Raw genomic sequence first — 15,719 nt, forward strand, 5'->3', positions numbered from 1 at the left:
GAGTTCTAAAGTTTTTCTTCTATAATTACCAAGTGGATTAATTTGCGCCGCCTGTGTCGACAGCCAGATGGATTAAAGCAGCATATCTGTGCTGTCAGACCTGCTTGAGATGGACGACAGCTGAAACACTGTCTGGACAAAAGCTTTACTCGTCGTTTTGTTGCTCTGAGTTTTGACGGCACACAGTGCTGGACTTACTCTTGGCCCTCTTGCCCTCTCTGCTGGCCCACAGGTTGAGCAGAGCAGAACTCTGGTCCAGCAGGGAGTTTGGATTCTCCACACGGATTCTGTTGATGTCGTCCACACCAAACTGGAGCTCCCGTGCCAACTCTGACAGGAGGACAGGAAAGAAGATAAACAGATACAAGCACGAACTGAGACAAGAGATAGCCAAAATATTATCACCACTGATTATCTCCTAAGTGCAGAAAATATTAGCTAGCTACATTGGTAGTCAACATGTTGGACACAGGAAAAATGAGGATGTGTAAAGACCTGAACTATATTGAGAAGGAGAAAGCTGCACTGTCCAGATGATTCAGTGGGAGCCTCCCCTAAATATATCGGCATAAGCATGATACAGCCTTGGTGCTACAAAGGGGTTTGCACACGTATATCTACCTGTTGTAGCTGGCTATGACCACCTGGGGGAAGTGTAAAAGTTATGCGTAACAACCAGAGATGACTACTAGACTACTGTTGTTCATGGAAAAGAAAGAAGTCATAGTGGAGTGAAACCAAATAATTGAAGAGAATTATTTAATAATAGCAGCGACCAGCAGTGTGCAGTGTTCATTATACTAAAACGGACCCTTTGCCTTCTTTGGCTCAAGCCAACCTTTCAACCAATCAGCACATGACCTTTCCACAGAACCACCATAGAGTTGCAACGTACAGTAAGCGCATCTCTGGAGCCTCTGCGTTGGCTAATTCCTCAAATATTTCATGCTGTGCATGTGGAGAGCTAACCAAGTGGACACCAACGAGAAACTACAAATCCACCTGAAGGCCTGTCAGCAGTAGTGAGAATCTATTGACAGCGATGTGAGGACGGACAAATCATTCACTGGGAACTAGTTGTTGGGGGAACTGGTCTGATCTGCAGTGAAGGATTATCAGCACTGACCAGGACCAACAGAACACTGGACTCAGAGGTGTCTGAAGTGACTAACCTGCCCAGCTCAAACCCAGCTGCTCAGATATGATGTTGATTTTGATCTCGGTCCTCTCCATGGCGTTCACTGTGGCTAGACAGAAAAAACAGGCAGATCAGAAACCCACCACACAGCATGCAAACCTCGTGACACTAAGACTAAAGATGTTACTGAACTGAGGAGGTTCTAAGTCTGATCTTTAAAATTAAAGAGTATATGTATTTCACAATTTATTTGGACAGTCCAGCAGATATTATATGATTGTAATTTAAAACTTATTGTGAGAGAACTCCATCAGTTTTGATGAATGTCTTACTGGATGCACAATATCTGCTTTGGACGATCCAAATTTCATTGCCAGGTACGTTACACAAACACTGTAGGTAGTAGATATTATTATTATTATACTATTTTCCCTCCTTTGGTTTCACTTCTTTACACTAATTTCGGTTGCTATTAAAATTGTCAATAGCAATACTTACCTTGACAAAAAGCATTACTCTGTTGGAGGAAATAAGCAATACCCACAACATGGTTTGTATTCATATAATCCTAAAGGTTAGGACACCATATGGACAGGGGGAGGTTAGAATTTGGGGTTCATTCAGGTGCTAGTCCCACGAACCATCGTAGCATTCAGTAACCATTACAGAGGGACTGAGGTGCAAAGTATCAGCGCTGTGTACTTGATAGACAGAAAAGGCCTTTCCCGCTCATCATCGGCACCATTCAAACCAACCAGAATGGTCGTCTTGACTGTGTTCGTTTACTACAGGCCAGTACAAGGGCTCCTCTGTCTAGCTCCACTGCGAGGTCCTGCCCATTCTCAGTGCTAAGCTACGGTGCTAATGCTAACAGTATCTGCTGCCATGCCGTTGGAAATCGCAGTGGAGCCACCAGCGCCATGCAAAACCAATCACAGGAGTCATTCATCGATTGTCATAGCTACCAGGACACCCAGGACAGAAAAGGCTGATTTGCCGTGTGCCATGGAGCCATTTTTTGGGGTCATGTTTGGGGGACGGCTGCTCGTCTTTGCTCGCGCATTCAAAAGGGTTTCCTCTAACTGCACTGCGGATAACTCTGGGGCATACTGTAGAGCAGTGCATTGCATCCAAGGCTCTTTGTGCCATGCGTGCACACGAGACAGATAAGGGAAAATAGAAAGGGCGGAGTAAGAAGCAGGGTTGTGGGTAAAGGGGCGGCGCAACATTCAGTGCCCGTCTCCGCTGCGTGTACGTGAGGAGAGGGCTGAAGGTCAGGCGGCGAAGGACTTACCCACGCCGGGCTCGTTCAGCGCGCTGTAGCGCTCCCTCAGGGCGAGGGGGGTTAAAGTTCGTCTGCGCTCCTCACTTCCAACAACCTGAAGAAAGATTCAGCTCGTTTAGGTTATAATTAATCCAGCGTAGAACTTGGAACAGACATGTTTGTCATTAGTAGGATACAGTGATTTGGACGGCTGCTGGTACACAAAACATTACAGAGATACGAACTTTTAAAACATGTAACTGGGCATTTTTTGGGGGGGTAATTTTTTTTCCAATTGAATGACTTGTCAATTAAAGTCTCCAAACCCTGAACCAGACAGTCCAAGATGATAATAAAATCCTTCAGATCTCATCAACAGGCTCTAGCAGTCACAAATAGTCCATTTGTACAGAGATGGGTGTTTAAATGGTAAAGCAAACCGTTTTGCTATTTATACCTCAACAGGATTTACGATTTTGCGTTTAATGACTGATGCCGACCTCATTTATCACCTAGCTTTTTACTGATTAATGTCAAAATGTGCTGTATGCAAGCAGTACTTGCATTCATTTCAAATTATTGGAATTACATATACACTTTTCAACTTATCTATTTCAGCAAATTTTCCTCCTTTAAAGCATTGATCTAGTCCCAAGTCTTGCAAAATGACTTTAGAAAAACTGACTTCTTATTTGGATGTCACATAGCGAGACCTCAGTTTCATCAGATGTGAGGTCTAGAGAAATTCAAGCACAAGAAGTTTAAGTACGCACGCATACGACAGCGTATCTGTAAGAAAGTCCTTACCTTGACACAAGGTGGCATGGTTATGTTAAGGTTACACAGAACGTGCTGCGTGTCCTCGTACTTGGTGCATTTCCGCAGGAAGGACAAAAATCCAGTCGCATCCTTGTTGCTATCTCTGACCTAGCGTAGCGAGAAGGCAGACGGAGACAGAGAGAACGAAAGAGAGGAGACGGAGAGAGGAAATGGAGGAGGAACCAGATAGATGAAAGCAGAGAGACAGAGCAGAGGAGTGAGCGAAGACGAAAGGAAGGAGGTGGAAAACAGAGACAGTAAGAAGAAACAGAGCGTGTGAGAAAAGAAGAAGACGGAGCAAAGCAAGCGAGAGGAGGAGCGGGAGGAAGTGAAAACAGATCAAAACAGGTATTAGATCCCTCCACATTGTCTCGAGCATGTGGCGCAGTAACATGGGACGAGAAGCAGGGGGGAAACAGGGATGGAAGCAGTCCACAGGCAGGCGAGAGGGAGAGATTTACCTGCACATTTTACCTGGACGTCTGTCAGACCAGACAGTTACAGAGTGACCGTGAGAGAGAGAAAGAGAGACAGTGAGACAGACACGTACAGACAGGCAAGGCCGCAAGATAGGAAGGCAGGCAAAGAAAGTGAGGGAGTCACAGGACATGCAAACAATTACCCAAGAGAGTCGACAGCTAGACAGGTAAGTTGTTTGTTGCGCGGCTACAAGTATTCATCTAGCTGATAGTGAACGGTACTGTATGTCACGCGGACGGAAAGACACTGACAGTACTCGAGGAAACAAAAAGGAAACACATGAAAAATACATAAATATGGTCACAGGACAGGACATGAGAAGGCTCGCACATATATACGCACAGTATGAAAACAAATACACAAGCCATCTGTGCCAGAGAAGGGTTACGGTAAAATGAAAGAAATGAAATGATAAAAATATGATCAAAGAAATGAGTAATTCTACGGTGATGCATTTTATTATTACATGTTCATTTAAATTAGTGTGAGACAAAAAATAAAAAGAACAAAAAAATGAGCTAATTTGTTTAGAAATAATAATGATTTGATAACCAGAACAAAGAACAGACTGACTAATAGATCCACATTTCCTTCATACTGTATGAATATATAGGATTAGGCTGTTTGTTAGAGTGAAATTATGTCGTTATGCTTTTAGTTATTAAAGTGACTTTTTTAGCCCAGTGGTGCCGTGAATGAGCGCAGAGCGAGCAGAGCGCTGCGCCGTGATCTAAATGTTTACATGCTAACAGTGACACCGACTGCCTGACCCCAGTGAAAAGCAAACAGACACACAAAGAAACCACCGTATGAAACAGGTTGTTTGGGTGATCAGCAGGTGCTCAGGAGGGAAACTGACTAACTGGTGAGAGGACCCTTGACACACTGAACCCAACAACTGAACAACAACAACAACAACACACGATACTGTATGAATACGTAGCAAGTGAAAATAGAAGCAGGCATGTGAGCAGCCGGATAGAAGCAGACCTTGACGGAGACGGGCAATCTGTTATCTCTGAAGGCCTGGAAGCTGAAGCTACGAGGCTGCTGAGTGGCCTTCCGGATGGGCACCAGGTTCCCAGAACACTCCAGGTGCAGCGGCATGCCCTCCATTAGCTGTGGAAAATGTCACAAAATGCTAATTTAAACTGTCTTGGCTTCTTTACATCATGAAAAAAAACATAGACTTGCTTCTTTCCTTGCTGTGGTACCAGCTGCACTTATTTTTGAATACGTACACCCAATAATTTTTCAGTTTCACACATGAATGTTTGATCATTTTTAAAGGATTTCACTAAATATGATTCCATTTTTATGACCAATAATTCAAATTATATGACTCATTCTTGACTACTAGTGACTTAAACCTGCAAAACTTGTGTCTTCTCCCTTCTGGCAATTATATGTGGCTTATAAAACATGCTTAATAGCTCAACTGCTTCCTTTTTAAAGCTATAATCCTACGTCTGATTGTCATGTTTCATCTGGAGCATCATACATTTTTACTCCTAGTCGTTGTAGTCTTTTCATCCTCCAGAGAGACTTTTCATAGGCTTAATCAGTATTGCATGAACTTGTTTGGTCTGAATGTAACAGACGTTCATCTATATGTAAAATCCTGCCCTCCAATTGCTCTCCTAACACATTTCTGACCTTGGTAATTCCACTGATCTGACCCTGCCCCGGTGCTGACCTCTATATCTCGACTGCGGGCCACTTCACTGAAGTTTTCGTGCAGTTCCAGAGTTTTGTCCATCTTGTCGTCTGTCATGCAGTAACAACGCAAGCGTCCCTCGCGCGCCTCATTCATCTTGGCAAAAATAACGAACTTGGCCATGTACGGGACGGCCATTAGCTCCCGGTAAAGCAAGTTGGCGAAGGTGACGGCCTCGGCTGTGCGCGGGCAATCTGCCAGCCAGAACCTGGGAAAGGGAAGGACGTGGATTGACAGAAGGGAACTTGATGAATATTAAGATGTGTATAAGACGGCAGGGAAGGAAAAGGGAGCCGTGATTTTGGTTCTCACCTTGCAGACACATTGGTGGTAAAATTGGCACAGTTGTTGGCATACATCAACTTGGTGGTTCCAGTGATGTCTTCCCACTGAGCCGGTGCTGTTCCACCTGACGCACAACCACAATGTGTCATCCAGTGCCCTGATTAGCGAGGCAGCACTTTGCATATTTCAATCACATCCAAAAATTCAAGACGGCATCATTACACTGGAGGGACATTTGGCAAACTTTCCACTTCAGGATTAATCCTACCAATGACACTGCAGAGGAGTCGCAAGCTGGTAGTATCGCCCTCGCCAGCATCTCGAGGACTCTCCCTCCAGGACGGCGGTAAAGGAATGCGCAAACCGATTGGACGGTGAAACTTGCGTCGGCGTGGCTCGATGGTGACCACGGGGCTGAAAGTCGCTTGGTTACCAAGCTGCCTCGTCAGCAGTTCATCGGGGATCGGTTGCGCCTGAGGTTGAAGTGGTGAGAAAAAAAAAAAGCTTGTTGAGAAGACGCCGAAATGAGAGTTTAGAGGACACGGAGCTGAATAAGGCTGAGTGCATAAAATGAAAGAGAAACTCAAGCACAAACACAGCATAAGGATACAACGTAGGCAGGGGATTTGTGCAAACAGAAAAACAGCATATGTGCAAAAGACTGAAACATGGAACTCACAGCCATACTCACACATGCTACAAATTCATATTTCACACCTGACCCCACTCAGATCAGTGCATCAGCTTGCTCAGTGTGGCTCACAACTTAAATCAGGCAACTGAGGAGTGATGAATGGCTGGATAAAAAGGAAAACATAAACAGAGCAGCATAAGGCAAAGCAAAACTCGGACTCATGCAGTTTCCTTACATAGCATCAGTGCCGTGACGGACAATGTAAACAGTGCGCACCCAAAACAACGGAAATGAGGAACTTATAATCTGTCATAATCTTTCTGTGGTGGCAAACGGAGCCAAAGCGGAGGTGTTGAGTGAAAACAGATTGTCGGCATGAGCTGTTTGCCAAGACCCATATGTGTGTGTCTGTGGAGGTCTGGATGAGTAACCGTCAGCCATACATTTGCCAAAAGCTGCTATTTGGCAGGACAGACACCACGTGTTGAAAATGGCAAGTTTGACATTATATATATTTATTTATAGCTAAGATGCTCCAAATCAAGTCACCTGGTTCTTCTTATTATATGGTAAAAATGTAAATCGTATAGGCCCTGAAATTCAAAATATTTCTCTCATATCTTTGAGGTTTTACTTTAGTTTCAGTGAAGCATATTTTCAACATTTCACAGTGACGTTACGATTTAATAATATGCAGTATTTAAAATATTCCAAAAAATCCCAACAGGAAATGCAATGCAAAGTGTAACACAGATGATTTACAGCAAAAAGGGAGAAAAAAACAAACTTCAGAAACCTACAAGTTATTAACGGATGCTGGATCAAAAAAAAAAAAAAACTAAATCAAAAATGGATTTTATTGCCTGTCACATATGCAGTAACTCAAAGGATAAGTTATGGCCTTCCTTCAAATGTCAGGATTTACAATAACAGGAGAATAAATCAATCTGTCTGCGGCTGGCAGTGCAGCACGCACATCCTGACTGATCCGAGCATAACTCTTACATGTACGGGCTCATTGGTCAAACAGGCAGCACATCAAGCTCAGGACATGAAATCTGTCAAATCTCAGAGAACGAAAGCAGCACAAACAGAAATTGAGGCCACAGCTAAACGTGTTGGCATAGACCGCTGAGCTACAGACTGAGAGTCAGCTGTTTTCTAATCAAACATCTGTTCTTAGTCATTTATGCAAAGCGCTGGGGTGTTTTTTGTTGTACAAACAAATGAACAAACAACCAAGCAATTATGAAAGGCGTGGATGTGCATCTAATGGCTTCCTGCTTTTCCCTCCCGTTTCTCGCTTTTCGTCTCGACTCACACGATGTATTTCTACGATGATTCCACCTCATCTGCTTACCTGCAGCCCCAGCCTAACTCTCTTGGTGACGGCAGTTTCGGGGAAAATGGCCTCGACGTGGGGCACCAGCTTACTGGTGAGCCGGCCGCCCTCGGGCCCGATGAGGTCGCTCTCCTGCTGGATGCGCGAGACGACAGCAAAGTAGAGGGGGAAGTCGGTGGAGATGATTCGACGGATTCTCTTCTTCTCCAGCTCCTCTTGGCTCTCCAAGTCTGGGGTCCAGAGAAAAGAAAGGACAGAAATAGAGAAGAGAGTCACAGAGGGAACAAAATATATATTTAAGACTCTCAGCCTTAAGTGGATATGAGAGAAAGTGCATTTATGTGATGCGGCTGAGGAAGCTTCCCCATAAAATCGCCGCCCCCTCCCTCCTGTTCTGTAACTCCAGGGTCATACATCACGGTTAAGACCGACTGATCTGCAGCCATGCAAGGTCTCATGGACGGCGACATCCATTACCATCACACTGACCTTCATCCATGCCATTCAGAATAGTTTCCAGCACTTCGTCGCCATAGCGATTGCGATGCTCCTTCCAGACCGATCCGTTTTCACTGCGGAGCACCACCAGCTCTCGGTCCCCTCGGCCCAGTGAGGCGAAGTGAGGGATTTCCACGATCACCGGTCTGTGGAAGAAACAACAACCTTTAAACGGTTTACAGGCCTGCATTTTATTTAACACAAAAAAAATCTTTAATTGGTTTAAAATAGGAGAATAAATGAATGGGGTTTGCAATTAAAAAATCTTTAGGAGAGGAAACAAACAAATGAATCACGACTCGGCTCTGTTAGTTTGACATTTTTGGCTTTGCACCATAATTTGTGTCGACCTGTCTCGGTCTATAAGGTAATTATTAGCTTGTAATTAACGCGTCAGTGTTGCGCAGTGTTAACATTAGCTTGAACAAATCCAATGCAAGTTATTCTTCCTTGTGTTAGTAGCTTGCATATTTTTAACAACTAATATTCTTAATAATCCTTGATAATCTTGATAAGAAATATATATTAAATATGCTAAACAGGTTTCTCAGAAATTGTCAGATGCTACACACACACAGTAAACGCACATTAGTGTTGTGCAAATACACTTGGGTGTGACAGGATGTTGCTGTGATTGTTTTATAATGGCCAAAGACAGTAAATAACTTAAGCTCAAGGCTGTGTTTTTTTTAACAGACTTTTTGCTTAGGAGGAAACCTAGCTGAGTGAAAAGACAAGTGGCAGCTGTAATAAGAGTTGGTCATATTGTCTACATGGAAAGGTGCTTCAGTGCTTCTATTCTTGCCTTTTGAATGGGACACAGTGGTCCATCCTTTAAGAAGCAGAGAGATAATCTTCACTTTCTTTCTGACTTGTGTGGTGGTTAAATGTTTATGCTTTTTGCCAGATGATGCTTCAATAACTTTACAATGACAGCCAGCAGCAGACCTGTAGGCCTCACATGTTGCATCTGTCTTACCTGAATTTAGCAAATATGTTCACAGTAATGGAGAGTCATGTCTAGAAACAGGAGCATGAGAAAACTTTCTTATATAGCTTCACTTTAGTGAGTGTTTCTTTTTCTATTTTAATTCCAACCTTAGTAAAGAAGAATTATTTCTGACCAGGCTGTCCATGTTTATCCAGTCAGCATGAAGCAACACGAGTGATGAAGTATCTACTGTAAGATGGGATTTTAGTCGTCAGTCGTTTGTTGGCTGTTCCTTTGCCTCAGACACAATTTCCTCGTGGTTGTCTTCTCCATTTATGAAATCCTCTTCGCCCCACCGTGTCAAGAAAAAGTGTCTCGGAAAAGACAGAAGCTGGACTCACCCGAGGAACTGCATGCTGGACGGCCCCAGGGAGATGATGCGACTGGCCAGGCCCTCGCCCTCCACCAGCGGAGGAGGCGTGGTCAGCTTCTGAGGTTTGACGAGGCGGCAGGTGATGCGCGTCGGCGCGGCGCAGGTCCGAGGAGGGATGATGACCCGCAGGCCGTGGTGCCGGCTGCCGCGCATGGAGCCTCCTCGGGCGTCCACCATGAAGCTCACCAGGAAGCTGAGAGTCACAATCAACAAAAGGCTCTTAATTACCTTTAAACTCAGCGATAAATAAAACAGGGCTTTCCTAAGCTTCCCACTCAGACAGAGAGGAAAGCGTAATTCATTTGTGGTTTATTCAGTTTTTTTTTCTGAATGGATCTGGTTTCTGTCTGCTCACGCTTTATGCTTCTCATAAATACATCAAGTCACTGTGTGGGTGAACTGTCTGTGTGATTGACTCAGAATAGCAGGGGGAGGACAGGCCATCCAGACTGGCCGCTAAGTTCAGCAAGAATGATGTAAAAAGATGTTTATGAGTTCATCTTTTCTCCCTCGCTTTATATTCTCAGAATGCTGACTCAATGTGCTGCAGATAAATTATGACTGCACAGACTTAATGAGGTAATAGTACACCATATTAACATTACAGAGCCTGACTGCAATAAACACGAGGACAGTCAAAACAGTTTATCATCCTCAGTAAGGATCCCGGGTTACATTCAGTGAAAAACATCCCGTAACACTGTTCAGAGTGCGGTGGTGGGAGGATTATCGGTGGTTCAGTCTTAGTCATTGATTATCAATACGGTCATTACTAATGTTTTGGCATTATTGATATTTTAATGTCAAGGGTGTCATAATATTATTGATCAGTGGTTATAGAAGACGGAGGACGGCGCAGCCATCTGTCTCTGCTGTAGAGTTTGTGAAAATGAGATTCTTCAAACAAATTCAGAATATTTTTTTCTGACGCTGAATTTCCACTTTCCTTGTAACGCATGCTGTGCTTTTAAAACGCATTTGTCGTAATGGTAATTTCATTGAGTCAGCCAAAAAATCCCTTCTTCATAATAAGCCCTGCCAAGAGGGATCAGTGAATAACATAATTTAACATAAATAAATGTAAAAAAAAAACAAGGATTAACACTCGGCAGCATGTTTATTAGCTCACCCAGTGTGAATAGGGCTGGCTACAGGGCTGACGTTGTCTGAAGTCTCCGTAGCAGGACTGCTCGGGATGAGGGAGTCCTCGTCGTACTCTTTTGGCAAAGGGATGGGGGTGTGCTGGAGTCAGGGAGACAAATGAAAGGCAGTGAAAAATTGAGAGGCAGTAAAATAACCATGACTGAAAAGATAAAGTCGAGGAGAGCGAGAGAGAGAGAGAGAGAGAAGAAGAAGGCGATAAAAAATGCAGCACAAAGGAAGGAGAGCGAGAAAGCGACAGAAACAGGCCGAGAGTAAACCAGAGCGAGACGACAAATCAAAAGAGGAGATAGAAAAAAACATCAGAAGCCAAAAAAAGAATAAAAATCAGAATAATTTTTAAGATAGTAAGACTGTTCCAAATTAATATTTGGCTTCAAGAGGATAAAGTAACATGCTCTTACGAAATCTAATCCACTCCAAGTGTCATGAGTTAAGCAAACCTGATCCAGCAGAACCGTCTCCGGTGACACACAGGGGATTCTGGGAATAGCAGGAGAATACGGCCTGCGATGGAGGAAGACAGACGGTTAAATTACTCTGCAGCAGACACTAATAAAACCAGTTAAACCACTCATTCAGTATTCTGTCATTACTTGAGACAAAGATAAATGGTCTATGTCAGTATTTTGCTGATATTTTATAGTGGCAGTGGAGAAGAGATGTTGGGGAAAAAGACTAGTATGACATCAAGCTAATGGTCCCTTGTGGGGAATCGAACCAGGGACTCGCTGTTCCTGGCTTTAGGTTTGCAGCCTAATCACTCAGCTATCAAGTCCCCCTGATGTCAATAACTTCATCTATCACATTTTACAACATAATTACATTCGGTATTCTTGAAAACAAATTGCAGCCAGAACAAAATCTAGCATCTGTTCGGAGGTCACCCGTCATAAGCAGCTGTAGGACGACTTACGTGGTACCGACGCCTCCCTCAAAGTCTCTGAGGGTCTTCTTCGGGGAGAGAAAGTCATCGTCCTGGTCCTTGAAATCATCAAGCTTCAAATATCGTGCTCCGTCCATACCGAGCAGCTCGTCTCCTGGGGGCAAATTAAAACGGTGAGGAAGGTGGAGACGCAGCAAAGAGGGAGAAAAAAATGTCAAAGCACAGATTGCAAATAAGGAATTAAGAGAGAAAAGGATGAAACCAGGGGAATACAGGGCAAAATGATGCTGATCTCAACTGTCAGGTTCTTACACTCATAAAATGTAAGCTTCTTAAATTAAGGGGGGAAAAAAAAAACTGCCAATGGAGTCTATTATTTTATAAGTGACAGTATGTGGAGCTGTGTTTGAGCTCTCCACCGTCTAAATGATTTAATCCAAAGGCGAAAGCAGTAGTCGTTACACCACCATCCTTCCCATCCCTTCACGAAACCACAGACAAAAAAAAAATGGCCACGAAGCAACTTCAAATAGTTTTAAAATCCAAGCAAATGGAGTCAAACCAACGACAACGACGACAACAACCAGAGCTGATGGAAACCAAAAGAAGAGGTTCGGTAAAGACAGTGACAGTCGACACAGTTTAGGACACTGCATGGACGGCAAACTGCAAGGCACCTGGTGACAGCGTTTTTAGTGAGCATGCCCATTAAAGATGAAATCACATGTGCTGATGGTTGTTTTCTGTGTAGGAGAAAATATCTCAATTATTAAATAGGAATGATACTGAAAATGATAATCATAATAATAACAGTAACCCATGAGCCACTTCACGAGACAGAGACAGACAGTTTAACATCCAGTAGTACAAGCTGTTCGGAAAAACAAATCCAAAACGTTAAAGAAGGAAAAACAAAATTAAACAAGTACAACAAGAACAGAACAGATCGCAGGATGAAGCTCACATGTAAAAAAACCAAACGCTTCCAAAATTTGTTGCAAAATTTGATTTAACTCCGAGTTTCTTTAAAGCGGGAAACAGAAACTGTGCGCAGGAGAGGCTCAGCTCTACCACAGCGAGTGTTTAATCAGCTTATGGATCAATTAGGCTGTAAAAGGCAGACGTGACAGCAATGCTGAATTGGAAGGAAGTCCATTGGTCTTTTAATTGCAGAAATATTGGAGGTCTTGTCAATAATAAGCCCACGAACAGATATGCATTGAACGCTGGTAAAAGGAAAATGCTGTGACTACATGCTGATGAAAAACAGACACAGTTTCTGAAATAAATCTCCCGACAAGAGTAAGAGAATAAAAACAGAGCCGATAAAGACAGAAAAGAGCAAACGGGGCTGGAGTTGAGACTCGAACTGATTAAAAAGACAATTAGTGACACACAGAGAAAAATGAGAAAGTGCAACTGCGATGAAGGCACAAGTTCACGAGCCACCGGACCGGACAAGGCAGAGATACACACACAATCCTACCTAACGTTAGCTGGGCAACCCCTACGAAGCAAATGGAAAAAGGTGTTATAAGCAGTCACATAGGCAGATACTTAAATTCATGGCGATTAGTCAGTGTACTTCCCATACAGTCCTCTTGTACCACAAATAGCGAATCACAGCTGAAAGTGAACACTCAAAGATGTACAGTCGATGTATTCAACGTGATCACATGAGAAAGCCTACCTTCATCCTCGGAAACATCCAAAATCTCATCCACTGTCTCGGGAAAACTCATCCGATGTTTCTCTGTGGTGATCTGTGGAGGACCAGAAGGGGATTGAAATAAAGGAAAACGCTGAATTAATCTGCGAGCAGGTTATGGAGCTGAACTTGATTATGACAAGACGGTTGTCTGATTTGAACTTGTGAGTCACGGTCTGTCAAGGCTGGTCCTTTTGCACGCTGCCGTAACCATGTGAACCGCGCGTTGCTCACCGCGGAGACGGACTCCTCGGTAACCAGCTTCAGGACGTCGATGACAGAGATGTAACCCAGCCGCTTGGCGATGCCCAGGGGAGACGTCCCGTTCTGTAGGCAGGGAGACGAGAAAAATGTTTCCATAGATATGCAGCATTTTAAAATTACAGTTCAGACACATTCTATAAGGAACACTTTTCCCATATATGATATTTTGCTTCTTAATGTCATATTGTGATAAACCTTTTAACTAATTGTCATAATAGAGGCACAAAACAAAACGAATAAGCAATAAACATTGATTTAAATGCAAATGCATGAAGCGTGGTGCACATATATAGATTTCATGTGGAATTATAGAGGAAAAACTTATTCATACAAAGAGACTGCAAATAAATAAAAAAAAGATCAAAGAACAGGACATACAGTGTGAGATTGTCCATCAGAAAACTCCAAATCTAAAATACATATTTGGCAGTATTGTATCTACGGGAAGATTACTTCTTATAATTAGCAATATGTTCCAAAATCAGAAAATAAATCCACACTAACAAAGTCAGGTAAAGCTAGAGTACGCAATGCGTTCCAGATGTTCTGTTTCTCTTTACATTCTGACAACAATCAATAAACCAAATGCACAAAAACAATCTGTTATCTGTGCACTCATTGCATGTCACGTAAGTCTACAGCAGCAGCCAGACACATTGCTAGAGCTGGTGAGCAGACAGCACAGGCACATTTTATAGTTCCTCCTAAACCTCCAACATGCTGCACCGCTAAACACGCCAGATGGTTGCATATATTTGTATAATTGTCTGTCTTTCAGAGCTCGTTGTGGTCTTCATCCTTCCACCAGTTTCATTACAGTATGTTCAGACATATCTGTATGTTTTTGCCACCTGTCTACGTCGTAGCCTCATCGTGAGAGTATCATTGATGGTATTTATCCTATGATGTCTATACTGGCACATGGTGATGTAGCTCATTTGCATGTTGTTATACGTGTTATTTTCACTTCTCTTCTTTCCACAAACATCCTCTGTCATGTACTAGTCATCCAGCAGTACTCAGGCAGTGTGAGGTTATGTGTTTCGTGGGATTGTTTTCACTGTATGCTCTCAGAATCCACCTTCCTCTGTCTGATTCTGATTCCACATACTCTACTGTAATATATCTGTTGATAAATCTGAATCATGTCCTACAACACCCTTTAAAAGATCATTTTTTAAAATTGTTGTCACATAATCTGAATGACATTTTGTGAAAAGTCAGTGTCTTTCTAAAAGTGCCTCACCGAAGTAATCTCATTGGGCAGGGCTCCGTGTTTCAACAACAGGGTGACGATGTCAGTGTGGCCCTGCTGAGCTGCCTGGTGCAGAGGAGTGTAGCCCATCTGGAGAGGAACAAACACAGGAGTCATCACCAGAGAAAGGACGAAACAAACAAAGAAAAGCAGTGACTCCATCTATGATTTTAAAACAAGTATGTTGACAAAGAGTTGTACCCTCGTCTTGCTGTTCACATGAGCCTGCTGCTGCAGGAGGAACTTCACCATCTTGATGTTGCCATAGTGACAAGCCACATGAAGGGGTGTGTAGCCCATCTGAGACGAGGAGAAGAGAGAGAGAGACAGCCGGCTGTTGTTCAGAAGCTTTAGCGAAGCCTCCTAATCTGCAGTTTGAATCTCGTGTAAACACGTGTAACCTTTTACAAACACGAGTGTGCGCGATTGTAAAAAGTCAACAAGGATTAAACAAGCACAGAGATATTTTCTGGTTAATTGAAAAGACGCAGCACCTATTTTTATGAAATTAAATACTGTATTAAATACAGGTAAGTTGGGCTACCGTGCCCTGCACTCTGACTCACAGGTGCTGCTATAGTTTGTAAGATTACTCACTGCAGATTTGTGTTCTATTTTAGCTCCGTGACATTTGGAGTACAACACAAGCGTCCTGCATATATTAGTGACATTTATTCATGCTGGTTTAATCAAGTCAGTTTTGTACTATCTGCCCAATTAGTGAGATTAGTGAATTACAAAGAGTTTTAATCTGTTTTACTGTCCTTTATGCACTTTATTGGACTTATTTCATTCTGGTAACGGTGTTTTATTTGCCGACCTGTGCTGTTTTTAGCTTTTCTCGCTGTATTATCACATCTCATTTGATAAGCCAGTTGTAACTGTTGATGTCGGATCAACTTCA

At 43.0% G+C, this 15,719-nt stretch overlaps 1 protein-coding gene across 1 annotated transcript in view; it reads right to left on the minus strand.

Annotated features, from left to right (window-relative positions):
* Window positions 1-15,719, minus strand: part of ank1b (ankyrin 1, erythrocytic b) — a 74,342-nt gene that overhangs the window by 9,494 nt on the left and 49,129 nt on the right. Inside the window, exons 19-37 of the mRNA XM_008282360.1 lie at window positions 15,017-15,115; window positions 14,807-14,905; window positions 13,531-13,623; window positions 13,279-13,351; window positions 13,075-13,095; window positions 11,619-11,742; window positions 11,146-11,209; window positions 10,671-10,783; window positions 9,510-9,734; window positions 8,169-8,323; window positions 7,698-7,909; window positions 5,972-6,176; window positions 5,731-5,827; window positions 5,398-5,626; window positions 4,692-4,820; window positions 3,210-3,329; window positions 2,433-2,517; window positions 1,173-1,247; window positions 199-330 (exon numbers count right to left, since the gene is read on the minus strand). Coding sequence (XP_008280582.1) covers window positions 199-330; window positions 1,173-1,247; window positions 2,433-2,517; window positions 3,210-3,329; window positions 4,692-4,820; window positions 5,398-5,626; window positions 5,731-5,827; window positions 5,972-6,176; window positions 7,698-7,909; window positions 8,169-8,323; window positions 9,510-9,734; window positions 10,671-10,783; window positions 11,146-11,209; window positions 11,619-11,742; window positions 13,075-13,095; window positions 13,279-13,351; window positions 13,531-13,623; window positions 14,807-14,905; window positions 15,017-15,115 — 2,350 coding nt within the window. The remainder of the gene's footprint in view (window positions 1-198; window positions 331-1,172; window positions 1,248-2,432; window positions 2,518-3,209; window positions 3,330-4,691; window positions 4,821-5,397; window positions 5,627-5,730; window positions 5,828-5,971; window positions 6,177-7,697; window positions 7,910-8,168; window positions 8,324-9,509; window positions 9,735-10,670; window positions 10,784-11,145; window positions 11,210-11,618; window positions 11,743-13,074; window positions 13,096-13,278; window positions 13,352-13,530; window positions 13,624-14,806; window positions 14,906-15,016; window positions 15,116-15,719) is intronic.

This window comes from Stegastes partitus, unplaced genomic scaffold, assembly GCF_000690725.1.
Source record: "Stegastes partitus isolate 25-593 unplaced genomic scaffold, Stegastes_partitus-1.0.2 Scaffold268, whole genome shotgun sequence".
Taxonomy (NCBI): domain Eukaryota; kingdom Metazoa; phylum Chordata; class Actinopteri; family Pomacentridae; genus Stegastes; species Stegastes partitus.